This window comes from Geotrypetes seraphini, chromosome 9 (genome assembly GCF_902459505.1).
Source record: "Geotrypetes seraphini chromosome 9, aGeoSer1.1, whole genome shotgun sequence".
NCBI classification, from domain to species: domain Eukaryota; kingdom Metazoa; phylum Chordata; class Amphibia; order Gymnophiona; family Dermophiidae; genus Geotrypetes; species Geotrypetes seraphini.
In genome coordinates this window covers 143,035,267-143,052,419 of record NC_047092.1, presented here as the reverse complement: position 1 = coordinate 143,052,419, position 17,153 = coordinate 143,035,267, and the positions used below count along the sequence as shown (strand labels likewise).

General features: G+C 43.4%; 1 protein-coding gene across 4 annotated transcripts in view; it reads left to right on the top strand.

The window, feature by feature from the left end:
• Positions 1-17,153, top strand: part of EPHA4 (EPH receptor A4) — a 328,329-nt gene that overhangs the window by 144,625 nt on the left and 166,551 nt on the right. For all 4 annotated transcript variants that reach the window (XM_033958139.1, XM_033958137.1, XM_033958138.1 and 1 more), the window contains exon 5: positions 14,009-14,344. In XM_033958139.1, coding sequence (XP_033814030.1) covers positions 14,009-14,344 — 336 coding nt within the window. The remainder of the gene's footprint in view (positions 1-14,008; positions 14,345-17,153) is intronic.

Sequence of the window (17,153 nt, the reverse complement as noted above, 5' to 3'; positions counted from 1 at the left end):
GGCATATAAGGATATGGTGGACTATAAATTAAGCCAGGTGTACACCTGGCAGGGCCTCCGCGTGTGCGGATCGCCGGACTTGATGGACCGAAGGTCTGATCCGGAGAAGGCAGTTCTTATGTTCTTATGTTCTTATGTGTGCATACCAAGTGCAGCTGTTCTACAGACAGGTATGCACTGTTTCATTCTGATTTTGGGGGTGGGATTGAGGCAGACAGCGTGCCAGACTTTAAGAATAAATGGGATACCCATGTGGGATCCCTACGAGGGTCAAGATAAGGAAATTGGGTCATTAGGGCATAGACAGGGGGTGGGTAAGCAGAGTGGGCAGACTTGATGGGCTGTAGCCCTTTTCTGCCGTCATCTTCTATGTTTCTATGATTTTGGGAGGAGGTCAGTAACCACTGGGGGAGTGTGGGAGGTCATAACCTAATCCCTCCAGTGATCATCTGATCAGTTTGGGTACCTTGTTGGCACTTAGACACTTTTAGAACAGGTCTAACTTATAATATCTAAGTTCTGTCCAGAACGTCCTAAGAAAGCTTTGCTACCCAAGTTAGCACACTACACCATCTTCATCGGTCTCTTTTTTTATATATGATTTTTTAATAATGTACTTAATTCACTTTAATATTTTACTTTGCAATTTGTTACTTTAGGTATTGTAAGACTTATTAGAGGCTAAGACTTAACTTAAATGTCGGTGAGGACTTCTTCTGACATGTTTCGCATACGAGCTGTTTCAAGGATCCGTCCCCTTTACTGAACCATACGCCCCAATCAGTTGTGCATGCAAATTGACATGTCAATCAGAAATTTGGCCATGCAGCATTCTAGAATTAGGAGGTAAGTACAAAGAGCCCGATATTCAGCCCACGGAAGGCAGCCCAGCCTCTCACAGGCCGCGGCAATCCTGGATATTCAATGCTGGTCTCCAAGCTAGCCAGTGAGCCTGATATTCAGTTAGAAATAGCCGGCTATCTCCCGCTGTATATCAGCATATAGCAGGTCAAACAGGACTTAGCCATCTGGGAGCTGTTTCCAGTTGGTTACGTCCCGCAGAACATTGGGAAGGGGAGGGGGAAAACTATGGGCTAGATTCACTAACCTTCGATCCGTGTCCGATCCGTGTCCGATCCGTGTCCGTTTGCATGCAGGCCAACAAATTCACTAAAAGCCTGCATGCAAATGGGGGCGATCGTTGGCACGTCCCCCACCGACTGCACGGATCGCTAGAGAGCGATCTTTGAGCATGCGCAGACTATCTTCCGTGCCTGTAGATGGTCTGCGCATGCTCTCAGCAGGAAACTTTTTTTTTTTTTTTTTTTGCAAGCCCATGATTTTAACCTGCTTTAAGCCTATGGGTTAAAACCACAGGCTTGCACTGTGGGGAAGAACAGGAGAGTTGGGGGCGGCAAGAGAGATTCGGGGCGAGAGCAGGAGATCAGGGCTGAGAGCAGGAGATCGGGGCAGGCAGGAGATCGGGGAAGGGCAGTCGGAAAGGACCTGAGCGACTGGTCCACAGCAGCTGCTTATTTTGGATTTTTTTTTTTTTTAGTGAATTATGTCCGTGCCTACTGTGCATGCTGTTTCCCCTCATTTGCATGCACGGATCAGAATCGGATTGGTACACAGGTTAGTGAATCAGGTCGGAGGGAAATCGGGTCGCAAAGGGGTCGCAAACTGATTGGTTTGCTTAGTGAATCTAGCCCTATGTGTGTGGCAAATGTCCAGCATGCTCCCTGCAGTTACAACACAGAAAAGTCTCTTATCGCGCATTACGTTCATTCACAATTAGTGCTGAGCAGAGCAGAACATGCACATGGGAGTTTATTTTTGTACATCCTGAGGTAGCCGACACCGGCGAAATGCTGGCCAACGTGGATGTGCAATGAACTCTGCATTGGGGATAAGTACTCCATTGATTTAGTTTCACTGGATGAATATTTAAATGATTGATTTGTTCAGTCTTTGATTACTGTTCTCTGCATTGCACAAGACTTTTTTTTTATGTTACTCTGTTGAGGAAGTTTTTTATGCTGATGAGGTAATTTACCCCAGTTTAGAATTCTCACACTTTTCTCAATTAAGGTTGGTGTGGGAGGGGATCTGAGGCTTTTTCCTTCCTCCTGGGTGATTAGCACATCTTTAAGCATTTGCACTGTCAGAGACCGGTATTGGTTACATGAGTAACCAATATGTGACAATGGTGCTCTAGTTCAGTGTTCTTCAACCACCGGTCCGTGGACCGGTGCCAGTCCACATAAATTTCCTTCCGGTCCACAGGGCCAGCACGTGCATCATGCCCAAACAGTGTTCTTCAACCACTGGTCCAAGGTGCGATCGATGTGCCGTTATCTTCGAGCCAGCTCCCTCTTCCTGACTGATTCAGTGCACAAAGCCATGGGTAGTGGCTCCTATGCACGTCCCGTGCCTGAACCGGAAGCCTTTTCTCTGACTTTGCAACATCAGAGGGAACGCTTCCAGATGAGGCACGGGACGTGCAAGGAGCCGCTGCCTGCAGTTTTGTGCACTGCATCAGTAAGGAAGAGGAAGCTGGCCTGAAGATAATACCGGGGGCGGCATAAAATGGCCAGGCGGAAGCAGGCCAGAAGGTAAGGCATATCATGGAAGGGGGGAGACAACAAAGGTAGGGGGGAATGATTTTATTTTTGAATTTAGTGATTGAATTATGTCAATTTTGAGAATTTATTTCTGCTGTCAGTGTGTTTTGTGTAGTTTAATTTTGTGATTAACCATTATGTGTTGTTAATAAGATTATATTGTGTATCTGTGAAAAATGAATGGGAAAAATAGTGTTACAATTAGTACTATTATGGGGGCTGGGTTTGGGGTGGAGATTGGGTGGAGATGGGCGGGGTCTGGCCCACGACTTAGCCCAGTGTTCTTCAACCGCCGGTCCGTGGACCGATGCCGGTCCACAAAATAATTCTTTTATTTCTGCCGATCCATAGGTGTAAAAAGGTTGAAGAACACTGCTCTAATTAATTCTATTGTCCTAGAAGTGTGTCATTTTGATATAAGGGAGTTATATATTTGGATTTTGATTATCCTTATGAATTTTGGCGGGTTTGTTGAGAATATATTAATGGCACAAGTGAAAGAGCACAGTAATTACTATACATTAATGGCAGTGTGCAGTCCATACCCACCTAGTTCTCACCCCATCTCACTCTAATCAGTTAGTGTGAAATATTTAGCACGCTAGCTGTTGTTGCGCACGGCAGCCATTAGTAATGGTCTGCGTTAGCATTTAGCATGCACTAAAACTGTAGCACGTTGGTAAACGTACCTCACTTAGCATATATTAAAAATTTTTTATTAAACATGTGATACAAACTGAAAAGCATCCACAAATGGGGAATAAAGCTATAAGGAACTGAAAATTAAACAAAAATATTTGCCTTGTGCACATCATTGAGGACAAGTGATGTCCCTGTTTAGAAAAGGTGGTGGGCCACGCACAAAATGGCACCTAGATTTTTTGGACTCGGCTGGGGTCACAGTTTTTCTTCTCAGTTGTACATACATTGATTGATGCAAAAGGACCAATCTGCTTGTTGAGCTTTTAACTTTGGATGAGATGCACAATCTCTACCCAACCTCCTCAAACCATCACTGGAATGCTTGCCACGGTTGGAAAATACTGTAATTATTTATTTGGCCTTTTTCATAGTACCTTAAGAGGCCACAATACAGCAGATACTTTGAATTAGTTCCCTGCCATTTCTATGGGTCCCCAGCACAATGAGAGAATGCAGTGTTCTGGCCAGGATCACAGGAAGTGTTGGGGCAGAAATAGCTTTGGAACTCAAATCTACATTCCCAGTGTATTGTTCTAACTACTTGGTCACTCCCAGTACATTATTACAGCAATTATAAGAAGGACCTGCCTTGACCGAAGATAGAAAGTCATTAGGTGACTGGAAACATACTTAGAAAGGTGTGTCTTTGTTGGGTGGTGGATATTTTGAAATGTTCCATAGGGAGGATATGATTGTGCTGTTGTCACATATATAGTTTTTAACTTGCAAATACCAACTTGATACTGGGTCAGGAGATAAATAACACTGGACAACAAAATTTTCCAAAGGTTTTGGTTCTTTAAAACAAACTGGTAATTATGATAGATCCCTTCAAAATAAATACAAATATAATTTACCACTGTCTGTATCACGGTGGAATTTTGAGAAACACGATGGTATCTTTAATTGACTATAACATGTTTTAATGGACAAAGTTTCTGATACACTGTAATAGTTTGCCATGGTTAAACGTGTTTTCCTGCAGATTTTCGTTTGTACTCAGTGTCCGGTGCATCTTTTGCAGTGTCCAACAATAGTCAGCCAGCATTGATGGATTCCAATTGCCCTGATAACTTTTTTTCATCGTGGCAATGGTAAAACCTTTCGCCATGTTTGTTGTTGACTGCACCAAAATTTGCGGGGAAGAAGTCCAAGTGTGAATGTAGAAAGTTCATCTTCAGTGACATGTTCCATTTCATGGTTTTGTATGGTCTATGAAGTTTGTCAACCAGTTGAGCATAGTTTGGTGCTCTGTAACTACCAAGAAAATTCTCAGCAACATCCTTGAATGCTTTCCAGGTGATTTTCTCTGGCCCGACTAACAGATCTTCAAATCTCTCATCATTGATGATGTGATTGATCTGTGGATCGACAAAAATGCCTTCCTTAATCTTGGCATCAGTTATTATGCTCTGAACGGATAATGAGGAATTATGTGCTTTTTTTGTTAAAATGGTATGTGATATGTAATTTTAAATGTGATTTTCGTGATCAGCATTCAAAAATCTGTAAGATTCACCTGAAAATGTTAAAGAAGCAAAAACTTTGTTGTCCAGAGGTAACTTTGATACAGAACTTGGCTATATGTCATTATGAATTCCATGGTATGCCTCCACCTTGAATACTGCGTCCAGCACTGAAGAAGGACATAGTACTATTCGCAAGGGTCCAGAGAAGAACGACTGAAATGGAGGAGTTGCTGAACAGTGAGAGATTAGAGAAACTGGGCCTCTTCTCCCTTGAAAAGAGGAGACTGAGAGGGGACATGATCAAAACATTCAAGATAATGAAGGGAATAGATTTAGTAGATAAAGACAGGTTGTTTACCTTCTCCAAGGTAGAGAGAACGAGAGGGCACTCTCTAAAGTTAAAAGGGGATAGATTCCGTACAAACGTAAGGAAGTTCTTCTTCACCCAGAGAGTGGTAGAAATCTGGAACGCTCTTCCGGAGGCTATTATAGGGGAAAACACCCTCCAGGGATTCAAGACAAAGTTAGACAAGTTCCTGCTGAACCAGAACGTACGCAGGTAAGGCTAGACTCAATTAGGGCACTGGTCTTTGACCTAAGGGATGCCGTGGGAGCGGACTGCTGGGCACTATGGACCACTGGTCTGACCCAGAAGTGGCAATTCTAATATTCTGAAGTATCATTCACAGGACTTACAGTACATTGGGACCCAGAATCATCACAGCAGCATAAGCAAAACTGTTTGGATAGTTCAGGTGGCAGCTTAAAAAGATTAAAATCATACATATCACTCTTTTATTTTGTCCCATGGTATGTTTCATTCCTGATGAGACGGTTGAAGTATTTTTGAATGATTGAATCTCAGTAAATGCGGGTCCCAGCTGTGCTGATCTTTATCAAAAACCCATTCAGGCATCAGCCACTGCTTTATATGAAGGGGGTAATTGTATGACTGCGCCTATATATAGACTCCCAGAGGGTGCCTGATTGGCACATTTTCTAAAGAACAAAGACACTTACTTTCCTTTATAGAATACTAATGTAACCAGGTATACTGTGTGCAGACACTTGGGTATGAGCTTAAGTTGGGCAGAAAGGAAGGACCGTATAGGTCTTTTTCTGTCATCTACTACCTATATTATGCTGTTATATTACACCAGCCACAGCACCTGTGTTCATGGAGATATTATAAGCTGTATAAGCTCGGTGAGTGTCTGTTCTGCTCACACTGCTACTACTACTACTATTAATTATTTCTATAGCACTACCAGACGTACTTTGCACTATACAAAGTCACAAAGAAGACAGTCCCTGCTCAAAAGAGCTTACAGTCAAAACAGACAAGACAGACAAACAGGATGTCATGGATACAGTTAAGGGGAACAGTTAATCTGCTGGCTGGGTTGGTGGGCAGGGGAGAGTAGGGTTATGGATTGAAGACTATATCAAAAAGGTAGGTTTTTAGTCTACTTTTAAACAAGGGAAGGGAAGGGGGCTTGGTGGACAAATTCGGGTAATTTATTCCAGGCATAATGGGCAGCTAGATGAAAGGAACGAAGTCTGGAATTGGCAGTGGAGGAGAAGGGTACAGCTAAGAGCAGCTTATCTGAGGAACGGAGTTCTCTGGGAGGTGTACAAGGAGAGAGAAGAGAGGAGAGATATTGAGAGGCAGCAGAATGAACACACTTGTAGGTCAGCAGTAGGAGCTTGAACTGTATGTGATGGCAGATAGGGAGCCAGTGAAGTGACTTAAGGAGAGGGGTGACGAGTGTAGAAGATATGGTAGAAGATATGTCGTGCAGCAGAGCTATGCACAGATTGCAGGGGGAGAGGCGGCACTGCGGGAAACCAGTTAGAAGTAGATTGCAGTAATCTAAGCATGAGGTTATAAAAGTGTGGCCAAGGGTCCGGGTAGCGTGCTCAGAGAGGAAGGGCTGAGGCGCCACTTCTGTGTATGCCTAGCTACAAACTGCTCAGCTATCGGACATATGCATGTAGTTACAGTATAGTGCAGGCTTGTCCAAGTTCAGTCCTTGAGGATTGCAAGCAGACATCCCTAATGAACATGCAGTAATGAGATCTGGATGCTCTGGGCATGCAAATCTTTCTCACACATACATTCGTTAGGGTTGTCCTGAAAACCTGGCCAATTTGTAGTCTTCACGGACTGAACCCGGACAAACCTGGTGCAGTGCTATGAATCCATTTGATGTATGTGCATGCATACCAGTTTGCTAAACATTTATATGTGTGACTTGTGTGTAAATTTTATTACAGGAATTGGCAACCACGGTCCTTGATGGACACGACCCAGTCGGGTTTTCAAGATTTCCACAATGAATATGCATGAGATCTACGTATTTGTATACAATGGAAGCAGTATGTGCAAATCAATCTCATGCATATTTATTGTGGAAATCTTGGAAACCCGACTGGGCCCTCAATGACCGTGGCTGCCCATCCCTGTGTTATGGTCTATTTTATAGAATTACCCTGTAATTGAATTTAAAAAAAAGAAGAGGGATCATAGTTAATTTTGGCAAACAATACAACAACAATAAAAGGCCTCTCTTTTTTTTTTATTGCAAAAACATGTAAACAACTAGATGTGAAGGCCTGTTGGAGATTAGAACTGAGATGTCCAACTTGAGATGTGATCAGTTCCAGAGGTATTATGTAAAATAATGTAGAGATTTTTGTAAAATACATATAAGGACATGAAAGAGTGCACACGCATTTGTACAGCAGGGGTAGCCATTTTGCAAATTTGTACAGGCACTGAAAGAGCGGCATCACCTCAGCAGCTTCCACATAGATGTTTCAGTACTTACAATTGTAAACAATTTCCTAACTTACACATTAAAAGGACGTTTCTATAACCGGGCACTAACAAGTTTGCACCCTTTTGTGCATACTAGTTTAGAAAAATCAACACTCCACATGTAAGTCTCTAAGCACCATTTTATAAGGGTGCATGATCAATGATGTACAACTGCAAGGGGGTTATACACTTACATAAGAACATAAGAATTGCCGCTGCTGGGTCAGACCAGTGGTCCATCGTGCCCAGCAGTCCGCTCACGCGTGGCCCTTAGGTCAAAGACCAGTGCCCCAACTGAGACTAGTTTTACCTGCATACCTGGTTCAGCAGGAACTTGTCTAACTTTATCTTGAACCCCTGGAGGGTGTTTTCCCCTATAACGGTCTCCGGAAGAGCATTCCAGTTTTCCACCACTCTCTGGGTGAAGAAGAACTTCCTTACATTTGTACGGAATCTATCCCCTTTTAGCTTTAGAGAGTGCCCTATCGTTCTCTCTACCTTGGAGAGGGTGAACAACCTGTCTCTATCTACTATCTTCAATGTTTTGATCATGTCCCCTCTCAGTCTCCCCTTTTCAAGGGAGAAGAGGCCCAGTTTCTCTAATCTCTCACTGTACGGCAACACCTCCAGCCCCTTAACCATTTTAGTCGCTCTTCTCTGGACCCTTCTTCATGTACGGCGACCAGTGCTGGATGCAGTATTCCAGGTGGGGGCTTACCATTGCCTGGGACAGCGGCATGATAACCTTGTCCGATCTATTTGTGATCCCCTTCTTAATCATTCCTAGCATTCTGTTCGCCCTTTTCACCGCCGCCGCACCTGTGGGTGGGGTTTGAAGAGCCTGGGCCAAACAGGCCCAAAGGCTCGCCATTCAACAGATGGCCAACTGGTTTTCAGGTACGGGGGGTGTCGAGGGTGGGGGATAGTGTCGGGGGGTTGCGGGGTCAGCGGGAGGGTGGTGGGCCGAGGGCAGGAGAGCATGGGATCCCTCCTGCCCATATCTTAGTGGGGGTGGAGGATAAGGGGTTTCTCTGGGGCAGGAGGGCTTGGCCTCCCTCTTGCCCCGTTCCTGTCGGGAGGGGGGGGTCGCTGGGGCAGGAGGGCTTGGGATCCCTCCTGCCCCGGTCGTGTCGGGGAAGGTGGCGGTTCTTCGGGCAGGAAGGCTTGGGCTCCCTCCTGCCTCGATCGTGTCGGGGAGGGTTGCGATTCTTCAGGCAGGAAGGCTTAGGCTCCCTCCTACCCAGTCGTGTCGGGTAGGTAGGGGTTTCAGCGGGGCATGAGGGCTTGGTCTCTCTCCTGCCACAATCATTGTCGGGGGTGGTAGGCAGGTTGCTGGGGCCGCTGAGCTCATCGCGGCAGCGCAATCAACTCAGCAGCCCCTTTTTCAGCACTTATACCTGTTTTGACTTGGTCTAAGTCAAAACGTATAAGTGCCGACTAGGCAATCTGCTTAAAATTTTGGTTATACCTGCTGTATGCCTATGTCTAGGTCGGCCCACCTCCCGCCCTTTCCCCTCCTCTAAAAACGCCTCTTTTCACTCTATGCGTTTAGAGGCAGGGGAAAGGCCTAAGCTGGTTTTAGATATGTCTAAAACCAGCTTTGGTTATAGGTACTTGGATGATCAGGCTTTTTGATCATCTTACCCATTTAGGCCACTTTATTATTATTATTATTATTATTATTATGAGCCCCACATTATATAAGTATGACAAATTGTAACCAATTTAATTATATACTATGTATGTTAACCTGTAACCCGTTCTGATCTCGTTGAGGAGAATGGTATGGAGAATGAATTAAATCAATCAGACAGTTCCTTAATCCACACTTAATAGGCAGAAGCTGGCCAACAGCAACCTGGTTTAGGACAACAGCATTTTCTAGTCACAACTGGCTCAGCTGGTCCAGTAAAAGAAAACTATAATTTAATGTACATACTCATATACAAATCCACACACCCAGTAAGTAATTAAAGCAAACCACCCTGTCAAGAAAGGAGACTGTGGAGCATGTTTACTAAACTGTGATATGTTTTTGCATTTAAGGTGCAAAACGTTGGGTGAAGTACAATGCAGGTGGTATGATAAGCATCTGCCCTTTATTTACCACATAGTGCAAACACGTGTGATACATGCCTCTATTACAAGCATAGGCAGAAAACGCGGAAAACCTAAACATTGAAAATGCCATGGTGGTGTTCCCCTGATCCGATTTCCCCCAACCAGTTACACCTTCCCGATCAAGTCTTCAACCCTATAATGAAGACACCCAGGATCAAAACTCTCTCCCCCCATAGTATTTGCACCTCCACAGGGACTTCTTTCAAGAAGACTGCCCAATCATAGCCCAACTTACCCCCAAGGCTTCCAAGAACTTGCCTAGGGGTTTCCCTAGAAATTCAGTGAGTCAGAGTAGGATCTGTTCCTCTCTATTCCTGTCCTGGGGTCTGCATCAGCTCTAAAATAGTGCCTTTGACCCTTCCTTGTAGTACCATGAAACTACCAGTAGAGAGTAGTAGGTACCTCCTATTTATGTCAGGGTTTTCTTGGCCTAAATACCAATGCCTAACTCCACTTTAGGCATCTACATGCAAAACATGCCCACAATCTATGTAGGTCCCACTCCTAATCACGCCTTCTTTCTGGTAGGTGCTTTGAACTAGGTACCTGCCGAGTTAGGCGCCTACCACCCAATTTTAATTTAAGACAATTTTGAGGTGCTAATTACTTGTTATTGGTGCCTACTAAGCTTGTTAAATAATAAGTTAGGCGCACCAATCTAGGCACCTAACTTTATGCGTCTTGTATAGAATCAGGGCCCTAGTGCTGAAAATCTGTGCTGAGCTCCTGATTTCTTTTCCCTGCCCTAAATCTGCCCCTGTTGCCGACCTCTTTTCATGCTCTTTAATTTGAGAATTTAGTGAGATTTTGAGTGAAAAAATATGCACTCAGCCATAGTAAATTTCCAAAGAGGCCAATTTATGAGCATAACTCTCACAGTTAGGAGCACAAAACCTGTATTGAATAAATGTCTTTAGCAAATGGTGAAATATAATTCACATGAGCACATATTGATACTGAGACCTTGTTCTAAAAATTTGCTGCTTGATAAGAAAAAGAGGAGCTGGATAATCTTTTTAAATTGAAGACATCTGGAATCGGGAAAATGCAAGCAGATTTGATCATTTGATATTGGTTGTCTATGTGTAGGGAATGAAATTAAGTAGGACATATAGAAAGGCGCAAGGGTCAAAGCTGTTATTTGGGACCTCACACAGCTTCATGGCAGTAGTGGATGGGGATAGCTCCTGCTCTGGCTCACTGGATTACCAGCAAATTGCCCAGGTGAGTCCTGGGGAATAGTAGGGGTGAGTCAAGCTTTGGGAGTTTTCACCTTGGGGGGGAGCTTCATTGTAGGGGGGGGGAGACTTGATCAGGCTGCTGGAACTGGTTGGGGGAATCAGAATGGTGGAGTACTTTTTGGGGAGGGGAGGAATCAAGATGCACCACCTCAGCACCTTCAATGTTGAGGCTTGCAAAGGAGGCCTGCACCACACAGTATGGTAAATACAGGCAAATGCTTGCCGTGACCCCGCATGTACTGCATATACTCACAGAATTCCACTTCTTGGTCCACAATAAAACAAGATACCAAATTGGTTTTTCTGCCTGTAATCACAGTCTGGGCTGGTTTAACTGGGTCACAAAGCAGGAAAGACTGGAATATTTTATCGCTTGTGACAGTCTCTCAAGGCTACTAAATGCAGTAGGAATGCGGATCAGTTTGTCTTTGACTTGTTCCATAGAAATTCATGGACTCCGCTGACAAAATATTTTGCCAGGGGGTTTCGTCACGGTTTCAGACTTCCATAGGTCTGATGTGAGATTTAAACACATAAATAGAAAATAGGTACGTTGAATTACATCATAAATCTATTTTTAGAAAGTTCATTGTAAATGAGGATGGGAAGATTGTGATGATGTATACTATATCCTGTTTACTTTCAGAAGGTTTTAATTGTAAAATGATTTATTTCATATCCTTAAACCACTTGATTAACTAAAGGTGTTTGTATACAGAAATTGTAGATAGCTGTTTTCTCATTAGCAGCCCTCTTTTACCTATACCTTCCTATTTCTCTATTTGCTTTCTTGATTCAAGCATTTTTTTTTTTTTTTTAATTCTTGCCTACAAACAGGCCTGAGGCCAGTGCAACTGATTGCACCCAAGATCTGAGAGAACTGTTACTTCTCTGTCATCACACTGGAGCTGAACTTGCCAGTCGGCCACTTAGACCCTTCCTCCCTACCCACCCCCCCCCCCCCCACCCACTCATCCCTCCCTTACTATGTGCTCCTAGAAGGAAATCATCTTTCCTGTCTATCACTGCTGATCCACCGCTTAGTAGCTCTCTTCCATCTTTCTTTCCAGACCAGAGGCGGTATGATTGCTCATCTCTGCTTTGACCTGCCGGCATCTGCTTCCTTCATTTTCCGCTCCATTGCTTCTCTGTTTAGACACAGCCATGCCCTGTCCCACATGCTAATTACTGACTTTTTGCTTCTGAAGGGGCTTGATTCATTGTGGTACATTTTCCCATGCGAAACTGGACACAGTGCTTTAAAAAGTGGTTTAATGGACTTTAGGTTAATCAAGGTTAGCCCAAAGCTGACATTGTACCAAGGACACTACATTATGTTAAGGTCATGATAGTATGGAGATTCTACATTGGAGGATCCGTCCAAATAACTTTAAGTAACTTTACAGGTGCAGATTTGGACTTTACACAAAATAAAGGGAGTGCTGGTCCAGTTTGTGCATGATGACAAATGCATTGATACATTCCATGTCACTAATAAACATTTCACTCCTCCTGGATCTCAATTTACTGCAGTTCTAATGAATTTCTATAAAATATTGCATTTAAAGATTTATGGTAAGGAACCCTTTATTAAACCATGACAAAATTTGCAGTTTCCACAGCTTGGTGCGGGACTCTGCCACGGGGTAGCTGCAAATTAAACATTAAGCTTTTGGAGATTGTTCCCTGCATTTGTCATTACAGGTCACCCACTAAAATGGTATATAACGTAGCACCTTCTGTTTAGGAAGTGGTAAGTTGTCCCGTGCAACTGCAAAAGTGCCGATTCATGCATGGAGTTTGGCAGTGCACGAAACACGAAGGTCCTGATTCTGTAAATGATGCCTAAAGGAGAGACAGGGGAGATATGATTCAGACGTTCAAATACTTAAAGGGTATTAATGTAGAACAAAATCTTTTCCAGAGAAAGGAAAATGGTAAAACCAGAGGACATAATTTGAGGTTGAGGGGTGGTAGATTCAGGGGCAATGTTAGGAAATTCTACTTTACGGAGAGGGTGGTGGATGCCTGGAATGCGGTCCCGAGAAAGGTGGTGGAGAGGAAAACGGTGACGGAGTTCAAAGAAGTGTGGGATGAACACAGAAGATTTAGAATCAGAAAATAATATAAAATATTGAACTAGGCCAGTTACTGGGCAGACTTGCACGGTCTGTGTCTGTGTATGGCCGTTTGGTGGGGGATGGGCTGGGGAGGGCTTCAATGGCTGGGAGGGTGTAGATGGGCTGGAGTAAGTCTTAACAGAGATTTCGGCAGTTGGAACCCAAGCACAGTACCGGGTAAAGCTTTGGATTCTTGCCCAGAAATAGCTAAGAAGAAAAAATTAAAAAAAAAAAAAATTTAAATTGAATCAGGTTGGGCAGACTGGATGGACCATTCGGGTCTTTATCTACCGTCATCTACTATGTTACTATGTTAAGCACCTGGATCAGTGTAGCTTGGAATAGTGGAACAGCCATCTGAAAATCGAAAAAAAAAAATTGGTGCGCCTAGCCAATCTAGATGCCTAACTTACCACCCCACCCCACCCCCCATTTATGAAGCTGCATTAGGCTTTTTTATCGCCAGCCACGACAGTATTAGCACTGATGTTCATAGAAATTCTATGAGCACTGGAGCGTTTACCGTCGTGGCCGGCGATAAAAAAAAGCCTAACATGATTTCGTAAAATAGGGGGGGGGGGGGGATTTAATTATTTAAAAAGCTTAATCGGAGCTGATAACAAGCAATTACCACCTCATAATTGGCTTAAATTAAAATTAATTGGGTGGTAGATGCCTAGCTCAGGCGCCATGATTGGCGGCTGCTTTTAAGGAAGTCACCAACAATGGTACCATTTAGAGAATTTGGCAAAAACTTGAAGCTGCATAAAATTTTTTCCCTTGTGTCTTTCTATGTCTATTTTTCTTCTGAGCAAAATTTGTCACTAGAGTTATGATATCATTATTTTACCTTTCTGCAACAAAATTATCCAAATGCCGATGCACTCACCGTGGAAATCTTGTTTCACAGGGCCCCCGTCTGCTCCTTTAAACCTCATCTCCAACGTTAATGAGACATCAGTGAACTTGGAATGGAGCCCACCCCAGAATACCGGAGGGCGACACGACATCTCCTACAATGTGGTGTGCAAGAGATGCGGGGCTGATCTGAGCCACTGCCGGCCATGTGGAAATGGGGTGCACTTTAATCCCCTGCAGAACAATTTGAAGAGCACCAGAATCTCCATCACTGACCTTCAGGCGCACACTAACTATACTTTTGAAATCTGGGCTATGAATGGAGTCTCCAAGCAAAATCCTAGCCAAGACCAGGCTGTGTCTGTCACTGTGACCACAAACCAAGCAGGTAGGAGTTCACAGTCTTCCTTTTGCTATCTCTTCTTGATTATAATCACATCAATATTGGTCGCTGTAGTTTAAAAAGAAATAAAGCAAACTAGGCTATGATGTGAATGGGAATTTAAGATTATTACCCAACAGGTCCTCTGTTTTTCTTTCTTTTGCTTTTTTTTGTTTGCTGGGGAATTCTTGTTTATATCTGTGCCTTGCAAAATTACCGTATTTGCTGGCATATAGGATGTCCTTTTTGCCCCTCAAAATACACTTAAAATATGGGGTGCGTCTTATGCGCCATTAATCAAAATTATGAGTTGAATTTCAGTCAGTCTAAAACTTCTGGTTTATATTAATATACCGTCACGTTGTTTCTGCTGTCTCTCGGACGCCACGAGGTCTCACAAATATGCACTGTACACGCGCGTCACAAGAGCACATTGTACACACGTGTCATGTTGTTTCTGCTCTCTCTTGGACGCTGTGAGGTCTGCATCACGTTGTTTCTGGGTTTTGAGGATGATGATTAAAAAGTACCTAACTACAGTGTTCCCTAGTTACTATAAAATTAGTACAGTAAATCATTATGGAAATTCATGAAAAAATGTAGAAAATTATTTTTTCTTAAAAATGTGTATAAAAAAGGGAGTGCATCTTATACGCCACTGTGTCCTATAAGCCAGCAAATACAGTAGTTAATGAAATAGTTCCAAGTGGGATACAGTCAAGCTTCTTTTATCAGTGGCCATGTCTCCAGCACTTCTTAAGTCATCAGAGGAGTTTTAGGGATAACGAAGGTGCATATGTCCATAGCTTCTCTATGCTAGTTCTGTGGAACCTTATGAATACTGTTGACACATACTTAGGGCTTCTGTCCTTAAGTGTTTGTAACTTGTAAATGTAGGTATTTGTTTTTCTGCTAATTAGGGGTTCTGTGAGAAAATGTAACGTCGGTGTTTATCGGTGTATTCACAGTAAATATATTATTACCGATTGAACCAAGTATGTAGGTTTGTGCAGCCAGAGACTTGTGGCATAAAAATAGAGTTGAAGATCCAAAGCAAACAAGGGATGTGGTGAAAAATTCTAGGTTTTATCCAGTCACTCTCTCTTTTATCTATTTTAGGATTTCTCTTTTGTTGTTGCTGTTGCACTAGGGGTGCTTTATGTTTATCTGTTGAAACCTGAAATCAGAAGCCCTAGGAATATTAGAGCAGTTTACATTTTGAAGCATTTGGTTTCTTTGTTCTCTGGGTGTATAGCAGGCTGAAAATTTTGCTTCGCTCAGGTCTACATGAGCATGGGTGGGGAAGACAGGAGTAAAAAACTTCCACCCTATGATTTGCCAGCATCTGAATGAATAAGCAAACTGGAATATCTAGCGTGGTGACTCGTTTTAGGAATAATTGTGTATGAAGGCTTGGGAAGTGGACAGAGCCTATAGATGGTGTGAAAGGTTGATGGGTTCCCCCCCCTTCCTAATGGTTTATGATGCAATCCTCGGCCTCTTTTGAATATGAAAACCTGAATTAGTGGTTGGATTTATTGCCCACTAGCAAAAGTTCTTTCCCAACAGGATGTCTTCACTTTTGTAAACATAAGAAAATATGAATTGTATAAGACCCAGAAAATACACCAACAGCTGAAGTAGGCCATAAGAAGAATGCACATTGAGTAGAAATTCCAAAAGAGGGGAGTCATACAGTGGATGTGTCGGAAATTAAGAAATTTTTCTAGCTGTAACTGTTACAGTATGAGCATAGAAACTTTCGCTGTGCTGCTACTGGTTTAACAGCATGAACTAATTTGCACACTAGCTCCCCAATTCTGTAAATGTACCTTATGCACGTAAACCAGTGCACACGGCCGATTTGTGCGCACAACTTAATTGTCTAATGATTATTTAATAAGCCTAATTGGCACCATTAATTGGCAAATCTGAAAAGGGGGCTTGGTCAGGGGAGGAGCATGGGTAGATCATGGACGTTCCTAGAATTTATGCGTTCTGTTATAGAATATGCCTGATGCGTACACAAGTTAGGCGCAGAAATTTAGGGCCTGGTTTTCCTTGGCCTAAATGGGTGTGCCTAAAAGTTGTGATGCGCACTGGTGCTGAGCGCAATTCTATATTTATTTATTTATTTTAAGATTTATGAACTGCTTTTTCATGAAGAAACTCACCCCAAAGTAGCTTACAGGTACTCTAAGTATTTTCCCTGTCTGTCCCGTTGGGCTCAGATTCTAACTGTAGTACCTGGGGCACTAGAGTGTTAAGTGACCTGCCCAGAGTCACAAGGAGCAGGCTGGGATCAAACTCACAACCTCAGGATGCTGAGGCAGCAGCTCTTACCATTAGGACTCCTCTTTATAGGACTGTGCTAAGCGCCATTCTAGATGGAGTTGATTTTGGGGGGGCACCATATATAGAATATGGCTCTAACTGTAGACTAAATGGGCAGTTATGGGTGGAGAATGGATGTGGCCACCACATTATAGCTAGTGCACTGTATTTTACAGGGGTCATAGACAACGGCGCGAAAGACAAAAGCGCGTGCTGACAATTGAGCGCAGCACGCGCCGCCGCGCCGCTCTAAATTACAGTTTTTAGGGGCTCCGACGGGGGATTTTGTTGGGGAACCCCCCCAGTTTACTTAATAGACATCGCGCCGGCGTTATGGGGGGTTTGGGGGGTTGTAACCCTCCACATTTTACTGTAAACTGAACTTTTTCCCTAAAAACAGGGAAAAAGTGAAGTTTTCAGTAAAATGGGGGGGTTACAACCCCCCCACCCCCCACAACGCCCCCACAACGCGGCGCGATGT